The sequence below is a fragment of the Streptopelia decaocto genome (genome assembly GCF_964273445.1).
Source record: "Streptopelia decaocto genome assembly, chromosome: 16".
Lineage (NCBI taxonomy): Eukaryota > Metazoa > Chordata > Aves > Columbiformes > Columbidae > Streptopelia > Streptopelia decaocto.
The window spans coordinates 12,351,425-12,363,755 of NC_138671.1; the positions used below are offsets into that span (position 1 = coordinate 12,351,425).

A 12,331-nucleotide genomic window follows, 5' to 3' on the forward strand; every position below is an offset into this window, starting at 1 on the left:
ACCTGTGTCTCCGGAGGCTTGGGATGCTGGCAGGTGAGCTAAAGCCCGTTAGCCCTGGCTTTGTGGTGTCCCCATCCTGTGCCGTCCGGTCCCCGCTGGCTCTTTCCCCAGGCAGGGACGCTCCTGGAGGCTTCCCCTGCGGGTCTTGCTCAGACTGCGAGGCTCTGGGCTCTGGAGGAGCACGGGGAGGGGTCCCCTTCATGGGGGACGTGGCACGAGGGAGGCTGATGGAGCTGGGAAGGAAATACTCGTCCTTCTCTGGAGCCAAAAACCACACACGGTGGTTGGAGAAACCGCCAGTTTGACCTGGAAGGATGAAGCCAGAACTTGAGGGCAGAAATCAGTTGCCCCAGGTCCTCGGGTCTGGAGATTGTTCCGGGATGTTCTTCTGGTTTTTAAAGGCCTTCTTCCAGAAAACAACAATCCCCAGTGAAGTGTCCAGGCTGTTTTTTCCTCCCCACGCATTTCCCTGGGTGATCTGCTGTGGGGAAGTAGTTGCCTGCAAGAAAAGAGAATCACCTCAGCTCTTGTGCTTGCGTCTTGTTTCCAGCCACAGGCTCAAGCTGCGAACCTTGAGCACGTTTGACTTGTACAGAAAGCACGAGGATGCCGTGACCCCGGCAGGGCTGGCGTTTCACCAGTGCCAGTGGGACAGCTCCGTTACCTGGGTCTCCCATCAGCTCCTCAGTGACAAATGGCCCGTGCGGGGGCTGGGGAGCCGTGACGCAGCCCTGGGGGGAGGCGCATGGCCGGTGAACGAGCTGTGCCCGTGGGCTCCTGCTGGGTCCCGGCACTGGTCTGGGAGCTGTTACAGCACAGACCGGGCGCTTATGGAGCCGTCCTCCCCCAAACTAACAGCAGTCTGAGGAAACAACCTCTTAAAAGCCCATTTTGAATGAGCATTTTCAAATAAAATGAGAGTCTTCGCCAGGGCGTGCTCGACCAGCCCTGGTGGGTATGGGGGGGGGCTTGTTAGCGACGGGGGGCCCCGGGGTTCAGATCTGCACCATCTCGCTGACGCTCTGTGTCACCCCTTTACAGATATTGTCCCCTGTCACTTGTGCCCCTCGCCCATTTGGTCACCGGCCGTGGTGGGATCACTGTGGTGATGGAATCACTTTGGTCTCTTTTGGTGACTGATCACTTTCGGCACTAGGATATTTATATACATTAGATACATATTTTTAAAAAATGAGGGGAGACAAGACCATCTAGAGGCTCTCAAGGGCCAGTGCCCTCCCCAGCAGTGTGTGTCCCCCACCCTAGAAACAATACCTAGAAAATTCTTCCAGTGCGATTCTCAGGGGAGCCCCCGCTCCCAACGCCCTGGCCCGGGACCCCCTGACCCCCCCACCTCCGCCAGCCCAGTCTGGTCTCTGGCCGTCCATGGTGGCCGTGGCTTTCTGGGGGGCAGGGGGTGGTGGAGGCCGTGGGCGGTGGGTGAGGAGGGGGCAGCCAGGCGGGCTGGGGGTTGTGGGGCGAGGAGGCCCAGAAGGGGCTGAAGCTCCCGGGGCACAGGCCATGGAGCGATGGGGCTGTTGCTGCTCTGTGGCTCTCGGGGGTTCGCAGCTTGGAGAAGGTGGCCAGAGCGTCCGGGAAGTTGGGCGGCGTGGCCGGCGTGTTGCTGGGGGTGCACATCTGCGGGGGTGTCAGATCGGTCATGGATGGTTTTTGGAGTCCCAACCTGGCAGCCGCCCCATCACTGGAGATCTGGCTGCATCCCGCACCAGGGGATGCTCGAAGCCCAGCTCTGGCGGGTATGGGGGTACCCAGCGCTGCAGGGTCTGGGTGGCACCCCCAGAACGTGGGGGCTGCCTGGGGAGGATCTCCAGCCCAGGCAGGGCCAGCTCGGGCTGCCAAGAACATTTTGGACCATCCAGGGTGCTCAAAGCGCTGGGGTGCAGCGGGTTTGGGGAGGGGACACTGCTCTGATGCCAGCTGCCCCGTGCAGGGAGCGGCAGGGACGGGGTGATGCAATGAGGACCAGCACGATGGGTGGGGAGAGTTTTGTGGTCCCACAGGACCCTCTTCACCCGGCTCCCTGTCCCCTGCTCCGCTTCGCACCCCATTAGGGCACAGAAAGTCAGGCAGGGCCCCCGGGACACGAGGCGCTGGCCGGCCCCTCGCGGTTCCCGGTACGGCCCCTGCTTTCTGCGCACTGAGCTGAATTTAGTGCCCTCCCCACCTCCCCCCAGGACAGACTCGGCCCTTTTTGAGGCTGATCTTACAAAAACCCCAGGAGCTCAGGATGAAAAGGAGAAGTTAAATGATTCCTCACAACCCCATTCAACACAAGAACTGAGAGGTTTTTGACACCTGCTTTCTTGTAGGTGTCCTACTGAGCACTAGCAAAAAGCCAAGAGTGTTGCTCAGCAGCACCAACCACGTCTGCCAGGAATGAGTCTTCAACATGAACCAGGGGCAGCAGAAGGCAATCACCAGCGCCACAGACAGCAAAGGAGAAGTCTGCAGGATCCCGTAAGGCTGGAATAGACTGTTGGCATCTGCTCTCCACGGCAAAACCGGAGGAGAGCGTAGAGGGAAGAGAAATGAAAGTCATTGACAGTGAAAAATGCGTGGCGAAACACAGGAGGTTCTGACACAAAAAGACCCTCCCAGGAGCAAGCCATGGCTTCTGGATCCAGCATCTCTGGCCCGGATGAAGGCTTGCCCATTGCAGTGCGGCCACTTGGGGTGCAAAACTGGGGTGTGAGAGGGGCTGTTGCCCCCCAGTGTCTTGCTCTGCCTGGAGATGTCTGTGCAGAGGTCCCTGGACAGGACGCCTCTTCCTCAGTCAGCGCTGGCAAAGACCATCTGGGGACACGCTCCGTCCTCTGGAACTCTTCCTTGTGTGACTCGCAGCTCACGTGTGACAGCGCTGCTCCAAACTTGGCCATCTCTAAGGACCGGCTTTCTTTGGGATGTGGGGTTCACTCTCAGAGGAATCATGGCAGCCCTGCTTTCTGTGTTGGGGTCTCCCTTTCAGCTATGGAGCAACTTCAGTTCTCAGTGCAAACGGATCTTGCAATGGCTGTGTAGCCAGCAGCACCGTTTCTGAAGCATCAGGGGAGATGTCCGAGCCATCAGGCTGAGGGACGGGAATGCCAGCAAAAGATTGCCCGTGTTTCAAAAGGGGGGCAGCCGTGCCAGCTGGAGAACCTCTCTTGCAGCTTCAGCCCCAGCAAAGAGCTGTCTCTAGAGCAGTTCGTGCTGCTCACAGGCAAGATCAGCCTTTGCATTTGAACCACCTTCTTGCACAGTGACAGGAAACATACTCTGGTTTATGTCTTTATAGCTGCAAAGGCCAGGACAGTGTTGATGAGGGAGCAAGCGATGAGCACATTTCCTGGTCAGCAGCCGCTGGCTCGTGCCAACGGTCAAGAGAGGCAGAAGAAATCCCTTCAGAACAGCTCCCTCTCAAATGACATCCTTCTGCTTGATGAACCGCGGGGAAAGGCATCCTAAACCAGGCACCTTGACCTTGTTTTCAGCCCCGGTTCCCAGGTGCTGGTGCACTCGTGAGCCAGTCACTGCACATCTGCCACCAAGGGGAATCGCCTCCGAGGCCAACTGTGCCATGGGGAAAGGAAAGGGTGAAACGTCGGGAGAGTTTGATTTAGTGCACAACACGGATAAAGCCATTCTCTCTGCAGTTAAAAGTGAGGGTATTTAATTCAGTGAAATGAGATTTCATTCCCCATGACCTGTGCGATTGTATTTTGAATCTGGGCACGGGCTGCAGTGACCTGCCACAACATTTGAGGTGTCACCAGCTGCACTGTAGGTGGTAAAGTGGGAAAGGCAGGAGGGACCCTCAGCATCTCCCATCCCGTGGATGATTCATCACAAAGGACCAGGGCGGCGCCCGCTGGCTCCTGGGGCGGCTGTTGCCGGGCAACAGAGACACTATATTGTCCCCTGTCACCTGTGCCCCTCGCCCATTTGGTCACTGGCCGTGGTGGGATCACTTGCCGTGGTGGGATCACTGTGGTGGTGGACTCATTTTGGCAGTTGGATCGCTTTCGGTGGTGGGATCGCTCTTGGTGGTTGCATCACTTTTGGTGGTGGGATCGCTTTTGGTGGTTGCATCACTTTTGGTGGTGGGATCGCTTTTGGTGGTTAAACCGCTTCTGGTGGTGGGATCGCTACTGGTGGTTGAACCACTTCTGGTGGTGGGATCGCTACTGGTGGTTGCATCACTTTTGGTGGTGGGATCACTTTTGGTGGTTGAACCTCTTCTGGTGGTGGGATCGCTACTGGTGGTTGAACCACTTCTGGTGGTGGGATCGCTACTGGTGTTGCATCACTTTTGGTGGTGGGATCACTTTTGGTGGTTGAACCTCTTCTGGTGGTTGAACCGCTTTTGGTGGTTTGATCACTTTCGGAACTTGGATCTGTTTGGTGACTGGATCACTTTCATCACTCGGATTGCTTTTGGACGACCTGGGTTTTCTGGCCCTGCTGGTGGCTGAAGCGATGGCCGCCAAAGGCGAAGAGGACCTGCCGGCCTATTTCCTCAAGCAGTACAGGCAGAACCTCCTGCCCTTGCTCAGGTGAGGGGACTCCTCCACCCACCTCCATGCCCTCCATCCTCTTCTCCTGTTTCCTCCATCCCTCCTTCCCCCACGGTGGCAAACTCCCCGATCTCCAGCACTTCAGCCTCCTCTCCTCCCTCCCTTCCCCACCCTGTTCCTCCTGTGCCCCCCTTGCTCTGTCAGAGCGTTCCCTGCTGGGGATGCCACGCTGCCAGACGGGATCTGAGATGGTGCTGGGTTGCTCTGGCCCGTCATCCCACTCTGGACACAGTCCAGACCCTGCCCAGGCACCAGACCCAACGTGTAACCTTGGTGGAAACTTCTGTGGCAGGAAGCACAGGCTGACAGAGGAGGGCTCCCTGTCTCCATTTATTCGCCTCCAGGAGAAGAGGAAAGAAGCCAAGCAGGTGCAAAAGGCTCTGGAGGAGAAGCAAGAGGTGAGAAAGGTGGGAGGGTGCTGGGGCATGGTAGGGGTGTTGTGGTTTTTTGGAGGGCAGCAATGGGCAGGTGAGTGGCTCTAGGGGCGGGCGGCCACGTCACGCTCGCTCTGGTGCTGCCAGGCCTTCAAGGAGAAGATGGCCGACATGGCCCAGCGGTGGAGGGAACTCCATGCCAAGGAGGACCAGCTGAAAACCTACATGGAGAAATCTATGAGGAGGTTAAAGGTACGCCTGGCCCTGATCAGCTCCTCTGACGTGACCCTGAGCCACAGCGCCACCTTCTCCCCTCCCCTGGGAGACTGTCTCGGGCCAGCACTTGTGTCCGAGCCTCCCCTGAGCCTGGAGGGGTGAGGAACAGGACTGGCAGGGCATGGGGGTTTGTGCTACAGATGCGGAAAGCCCTGATAGCGCTTGGGCAGCAGAGAGCTTGTCCAGTACCAGTGTGATCTCCTGAGGGCCCCAAACATCCCCCAAGGAGGATCTCAGCCTGTCCCCACTGTTGACACGCAGGTGACTCCCAAGGGCAGATCCCAGTAGGTCTGAAAATCAGAGTTCTGTCCCAGGTGCCTGTCTCCAAGAGCAAAGGGTCAGTGCAAGAGGGGTGGCCATGTGGCGTGGGGGAGTAATTTAGGGTTCTGCTTACTGCAGAACAATGCTTAGATTTCTCAAAGAGAAGTGCGACTTGAAAGAGTTCGGTGGCAGGTTCACTCTGTTATTTACTGCCTGGGGAAATATGTCAAGCCGAATGCTGCTGACCTTCTCTCCAGGAGCCTGTACCCTGATAACCGTTCACTGCGGAGTCTGTGTCTTGAGCTCCAGAGGTGAACTTTGAGGCGAGGCCGTATCCGTCACAGTGCAAACTCTCAGGATTCTTCTCTCCCTGATAACAGTTTGCTCCAGAGTCTGCATTTTGGAGCTCTGGAAGCAAAGTTTCAGGGCGGGCCTGTACCACACCACGTTAAACAGGGAGTGAGGATGTTCCCAGGGGTGCTGCAGCACTGGTCTGTCCCCTGTCAGTGTTTCTCCTCCCAGTGCTGCTGGCTGACCCAGCTCCATCTTCCCTTGCCTTCCTTTCCTTCTCTCTGTGTGTGTATTGGTGGGGGAAACATCACTAGGAAGATGATAAGCTGCGAGTCCAAGCTCTGAAGAAAGCCGTGAGAGAAAGAGAGCAGAAAACACAAAAGGAGATGGAGCTTTTGAGGGCTAAGAAGAAACTGGAAGCCCTGAAAAAGGAACACGAGAAGCTGACCAAGGAAATGCAGAAGTACTCCATCTTCAAAAAATACCTGGAGGAGGTGGTGAAGATCTCACCAAAGGTGAGTCTGGACATGAGAGAGACAGATCATGGCCTCAGGGAGGGCTTTATGCGGATGTTAAACCTGGAGGAGATAAGGCAAGTGCAGGGAAATCACGACACCTGGTCAAACCCAGAGACCTCAGGTGGGATGGGAGGAGGTTCCCTGCAAGCGAGGTGAGCCAAGGGGACCAGAGTGAGGGGAGGAAAAGCAGAGAAGATGAAGGCTTGAGAAAACCAAAGAAAAAGTGTTAGAAGGGGGAAAGGCACAGAGCTGAGGGGAATGGGGACCCCTTTGTGTCACTGTTTCATGTGACATGGATGGTTTGGGGCAAGTGCAAAGCTGCCCGAGAATGGGAGCCCAGGCAGCTGTCAGAAAAGCTGTGGCTCTCTCAAGGGTGTCCGGGCGTCCCTCCCTGCATCGCTCACACTCCTGCGGTCCGGCTGCCCCCCTCCCATGGCTGGGTGACCTGGCGCTGGCAGCTGCAGTTGTGCTTTGTTTCCTCTCAGAGCACTTCTCACCTGGGCAGTGGTTCAACATCTCCCCTTGCTGCTGGCAGTGGCAGCTCTGGGACCGGCACAATGGGGTGTCATCAAACAGGGAATGTGGCAACGCTCACAAACCAGCTGGGGCAACAGGCTCGCCAAGAGGGGAAGATCTTTCAGCTGAGGGGGGTGTTGTCCCTGGTCAGGACAGGGTGCCAAACAGCATGAGACTTGCAGTCATGAGGGGAGGGCAGGGGGATTACTAAACCCAGGATCCTTGTGCTGCAGTTTGAGGACATCCAGGACGTCATTTCCCGCTACAAGCTGCTGCTGAGGACGCGCAAGGACCTGCAGCAGTCACAAGAGAAGGACAAGGAAATGATTAAGCAAACCGAGGTGCTCCTGGATCAGTACGAGGCAGAGAAAGAAGCCGAGACCCTGCAGTACCAAAATGAGCTGGAGCAGCTCCAACAACGTTTTGCGCAGGCTCAAAGTGATGTCCGCTTCTGGGTGAGGAACTGCGGGATGGGCAGGGGAAGATCTCCAAGGCCTGGCTGTGTTAAGCCACAGGGTCATGGCAAGGCACAGTAGCAGACTTTGTAATTGGAGGCGATGCCTCATTTCATCCCTGCAGGGGGCTGCAGAAGGACAAATGACATACAGGCCTGGAGCAGGTTATGTCAGGGGTTAAAACAAGGCCCTCACAAAACCACCGGGATCTTTCCCTTCTTGTTTGAACTCACAGTCAAAGGAGATCTGCTACCCAGGCTTGGGGGAGGTTTGCCTTGGCACAAAACCCGAGCATGCTCCATCACATGCCTGTTGGGTTTGTGTAGCCCGGTCAGACTCATTTCCATTCACCATTCCTTGCAGCATCATCCCTGTAATGGGGCTTCAGTGTGGAACATCTCGTGGTCTCCACTGTTCATGGCTCGGGCCTCAGAGTGAAGCTGGTTTTGCTGATTTTTTATTTGTTTTCATCCTTTGCACAGCACCTGCACACCAGGGCTCGGCCCTTCTCCTCCCGCCTTACCAGTCCAAAAATGACCAAACTGGTGGTCATCTGGGCTGTAACAAGGCACATCAATGTGTAGAAATGCCCTCAGCCCTGCTGGCCTCTGTTCCCTCTGCATCACTCTGAGGGGGCCTTGCCAAATTCCCTTCCTGGATACTCCCAGCTGCAGGAGTTGAGTCCCACCAGGCAAAGCTGGAAAGCGCCTGGTCCGGGCGGGTGGTGGTGGGATGTGCTGCCCCCAGGGTGTCAACTATCGGGGTATCTGGAGGACCCGCTAGAATGAGGAGTGCAGGAGCTGGCAGAGAGATGGGGCTGCTCGAGGAGCAGCTGTGGTAGCTCCTGGATCTGCTTCCACCACACCAAGCTGAACCACCTCCAGCATAGCCCTGGGCAAGGACAGGTTCTTCCTAGCAAAACAAAGGAGTGTGGAAGCCAGGGTCTCCAGCACTGAAGCAGCATCTTTGCTGGGATATATCACCATGCTGTGTGTCTCTCCTCCTTCTTCTCCTTCTCCTTCTCCTTCTCCTCCCCTCCTCAGACTGCTCGCTGGGCCGACATCCAGAACAGGAATGCCGAGAATGGCCTCATGCTGACGACTATGAAGATGGCCATCCACAGCCTCTTCCAGTGCGTGAACACGGAGCTGAAAGCAAAAGTGAATGTGCCGGAGGATGACAGCCTCAGACAGCTGGACATGGTAGAGCCAAGCCAGACCCCCCTCCCTGCCCAGAAAGAGGAGCAGTAATGACCCTCAGCTGCCCAAAGGGAGGGGAAAGCCCAGAGAAATCAAGGTGCCCAACAGACACTTTCCGTTCCACCTGGGCTGTCTCTTGGGCACGGGGAATGGGCGGAGGACACCAGGCAAACCTGTCTCATCCCGGGAGGCAGAGCAGGGGCTGGGTGCCTGTTGGGAGCTGGGCAGGCTGGGGCAGGGGGTGCAGATCCACCCATGGCCACAGTCTGGCTTCATTCACCCCTCTGACTCACCTGTAAAAGCCCATTCTGGTGGTGCAGATCCAGCAGGGCAATTGCCTTTATCCTCCTGCTCACTTTGGTTGGTGAAATTTGCACTCCAAAAGGGCCAATGGGCTCCTCTCTGCCCCCTGTTCCCAGCCCTGCTCTGACCTCTACCATCTCTCTTCCCTACCTTAGATTCAGCAGTCTGTCCTAGACCTCAAAGACATCGTTACGGAGGTGAAACGAAGGACATGGAGAGCCACCGGCGAGCAGCTAAGCACGAGCATTAAGGGCAAGAGGAGGACAGAGAGCCCTATGGGTGTTGTGTTACGTCCGTGAAGGTTCAAAACCTTCCTAGCTCTTTTGTCCTGCCCAGTTGCTGAGTCCCTTTATACTATTAAAATAACCAAAGATTTTGAAGTGTCTGTTTCCTGGGAGGGTTGGAAGCATCAGAGCATCTTCACCCCAGAGGCCATGGGGTGCCTTTTCTGGCAGGTGGGATTCTGGTTGCAGGGGACAGTATCCCAGCAAAGCAGGCAAAATAGTAGAGTAGAGGAGTAGAGTTTCAAATCAGCATTAGTGCTGGTGTTCACATTCGGACCTTCCACCCAGACTAAGCTCTGAGATGTTTAAGAGGGACGTCACAGCAGGGTGGGGGCTGGTGCTTTGGAAGAGCTTCAGAGATCTTCCACCACCACACCCAGCACATCTACAGATGTGGATTTTGCTGCACAGCCATGTGCTGCGTACTGAAACTCACCTTCCCCGTCAGGATGTTGGAAAGTGTGGAGAATGGATATAGGTGAAGGATGAACCAGCCAGGCGGGTGCACCAAGCATGTGGCTGTTCATGGTGAGTGCTGACCTGACGAATGCAGAACAAGAGGCCTAAAAACGGCTCTGGAGTCGCACTGTGGAGTTCAGGCTGGGCTCAGAGTCTGTTAGGGAGGACATTTGAATGAACCAAAGATGCAATGACATAAGCTTACAGATTTGTGCATCAAAGAGACCATTGATCACATACTTGCTCCCTTCTCTCCAGTGGTTTTTCCTGTCCTGAGCCCAGAGAAGTGGATTCAGCTAATGCATCCTCCAGGAAAGTCTGAGTGCAGCTGGTCTGTGTTTATAATGCCTGGAGGCTGCTCAGGCACCTGATCCCTTTGAGAGTGAGGAAGACACAGATTAATCCCCTCCCTTCCCCAAATCTGCGCTTTCGTGAGCGACAAGGAAAAGAGATGTACTGCAGGGCTGGTGCTGCTGCTCGGTGGGGCAGCAGAGGAAGGGGGAGTTCAGGGTGGGAGCACTGGGTGCAGAGTCAACTGAGGACATTCCCTCTGTGTCTTTGCTGTCACTTTCTCTACAGGCTCGAATTGATAGGAATAAAGTCAATTAGAAACACGGTACTTTGGTTCAGGCCTCAGCAAGAAGTCATCCTGGAAACCCAATTTCCCTCAAGCCTCTTGAGCTCAGCCCCATGTTGGGCCACTGAAGCTCAGCGAGTTACCACCCATCAGCAGAAAAATGACCCTGTGCAGTGTGATGCCCGTGCAGAAGAAAACAATAGTGAAAACCTTTGTTGCAGAGGCAAGGGCAGTAATTGTTTCTCAGCTGCTATATGTGGAAGCAGAGCTCATTTCTTTCTGAAACCTTGACATGTAAGTGCAGTGTGGGCCACGACATGTCTCGTGTTCTTCTGAATAGATCCCCGGAGCAGTGGGAGATGAGTGACAGTTTGCATTTCAGCTGGCCAGGAAAAGTAAAGGCTGATGCAACTTTCTGCAGCCACCATGTGCCTACACTTTAATGATTACACTGTATTCAGTCTGTAAAGTGGGGATAATAACTGCCAGGGAGGGGCAGAGTGGGCTGCTCCTCAAGGGAAGGCACTGAGGTGCCAGCAAAGCAGGCAGGAGGATGTCCCCGCCGATGGGATGCAGCCCCGTGGTACACGAGCAAGAGCAGAGAGGTTCAGCTGATGCCTCTAGTGACCAGTAACAGAGCCCAGGGAACGGCAGAAGATGGGCCAGCGGAAGGTCAGGTTGGACATGAGGAAAAGGTTCTTCACCCAGAGGTGCTGGACACTGAACAGGCTCCCCAGGGAGGTGTCACGGCCCCAAGAGTGAAAATATCCAAGAAGCGACTGGACAACGCCCTCAGACACGTGGCGTGAATTCTGGAGTTGTCCTGGTCAGGGACAGGAGGTGGACTCAGTGACCCCTGTGGGTCTCTTCCAACTCAGGGCATTCTTTGGTTCTATGATTCTCTGTTTCTATGGCTGTGTCCAGTGATTTCCACGCTGGTCTGCAGGCACGAGGCAGGTCTCAAGGGACCGGCCTCATGAGGAGCGTGTCACCTCCTTGGGGACAGCAGCTCTCTGTGCCAGGGCTGGATCTGAAAGCCTCTGCTCCCCAGCCAGCAGCATCCTCAGATGCCTTCCTTGCTGTTCTGTCAGACCCAACGCACAGCAGCAGAAAAGAGAAACCAAACAAGCAGGAGAAACTGAACTTTGCTGTGGCCCTCAGGGGTCCCAGAGGTTGGTAAATGTCTCATAGAAGCACCAGTGATGAAACCGAGAGCTGCTGCCTGCGCTGGAAAAGTCAACTCAGGACTCATCCGAGCAGAAAAAATGGGCGTTTGTGCCCTTGCATCTCGTCTCGGCACTGACATATTCAGAGGGACTGGGAGCATTTACACCTGTCCTGAGAGGTGACTCAGCTGCCCCTGCTCCTTCCACCCACAGCTGCCCCTCATTTTGATGCATCTCACTGGTGGCAGCTGGTGGGAGCTGATGGGAGCTACTGGGAGAGGAGCAGCTCTGCCCAGTCCCTGAGGAAGACAGGGGCTGCAGCTCTGAGCCTGACACTTGGTGGGTGATGGCCTGAGGACATGGCTGTCTTCAGGCTGGGCTTATGGAGAGGACAGACTGATGAGTCAGGTTTCCTGAAGTCCTTTGGACACTGAGCACTGGCCATTTTGGAGACTTGCCTCTTATCTGGATGCCTGAGCTGAGCTCTTGAGGAACTTTCAGCATGGGACATAAAGACAATGAGATGCATTGGTCCAACCAGGCAGGAGCTGTGCTGATCTGCTTCCACCACACCAAGCTGAACCACCTCCAGCATAGCCCTGGGCATGGACAGGTTCTTCCTAGCAAAACAAAGATAGATATTAGATATATATTTTTAAAAAATTAGAGGAGAAAAGACCATCTAGAGGCTCTCAAGGGCCAGTGCCCTCCCCAGCAGTGTGTGCCCCCCACCCTAGAAAAATCTTCCAGTGAGATTCTCAGGGGAGCCCCCACTCCCAAAGCCCTGGCCCGGGACCCCAAATGAACTGGGGCAGGAGGCAGAGGGACGCTGGGCAGGGCTGTGCCTGGGGGCCGTGGCTGAATTGCACGGGCAGAGCTTTATCTCCCCTCCTTCCCCTCCCATGGTTCTGTTTTGGGGGCTCTCTAGTTCAAAAGTGCCTTAGCAACTCCTGGGACACCCTTCCCACTCTTCCCTCCTGCTGCCCTTCACGCTGGTGACACCCATGGCCGTGGGGCACGGGCACAGCGTGACAGGGAGAGAACCGGGGAGGGACGAGGGCCCAGCTCCCTCCCGGGG

At 55.9% G+C, this 12,331-nt stretch overlaps 1 protein-coding gene across 1 annotated transcript; it reads left to right on the top strand.

The window, feature by feature from the left end:
- Nucleotides 1–4,367: 4,367 nt before the first annotated feature.
- LOC309446774 (coiled-coil domain-containing protein 42-like) lies at nucleotides 4,368–9,105 on the top strand. Its single transcript, XM_082066822.1, has 6 exons — nucleotides 4,368–4,553; nucleotides 4,867–4,972; nucleotides 6,091–6,291; nucleotides 7,044–7,265; nucleotides 8,309–8,467; nucleotides 8,923–9,105. The coding sequence occupies exons 1-6, from the start codon at nucleotides 4,477–4,479 to the stop codon at nucleotides 9,064–9,066; spliced, it is 909 nt and encodes a 302-aa protein (XP_081922948.1). The 5' UTR covers nucleotides 4,368–4,476; the 3' UTR covers nucleotides 9,067–9,105.
- Nucleotides 9,106–12,331: the final 3,226 nt, after the last annotated feature.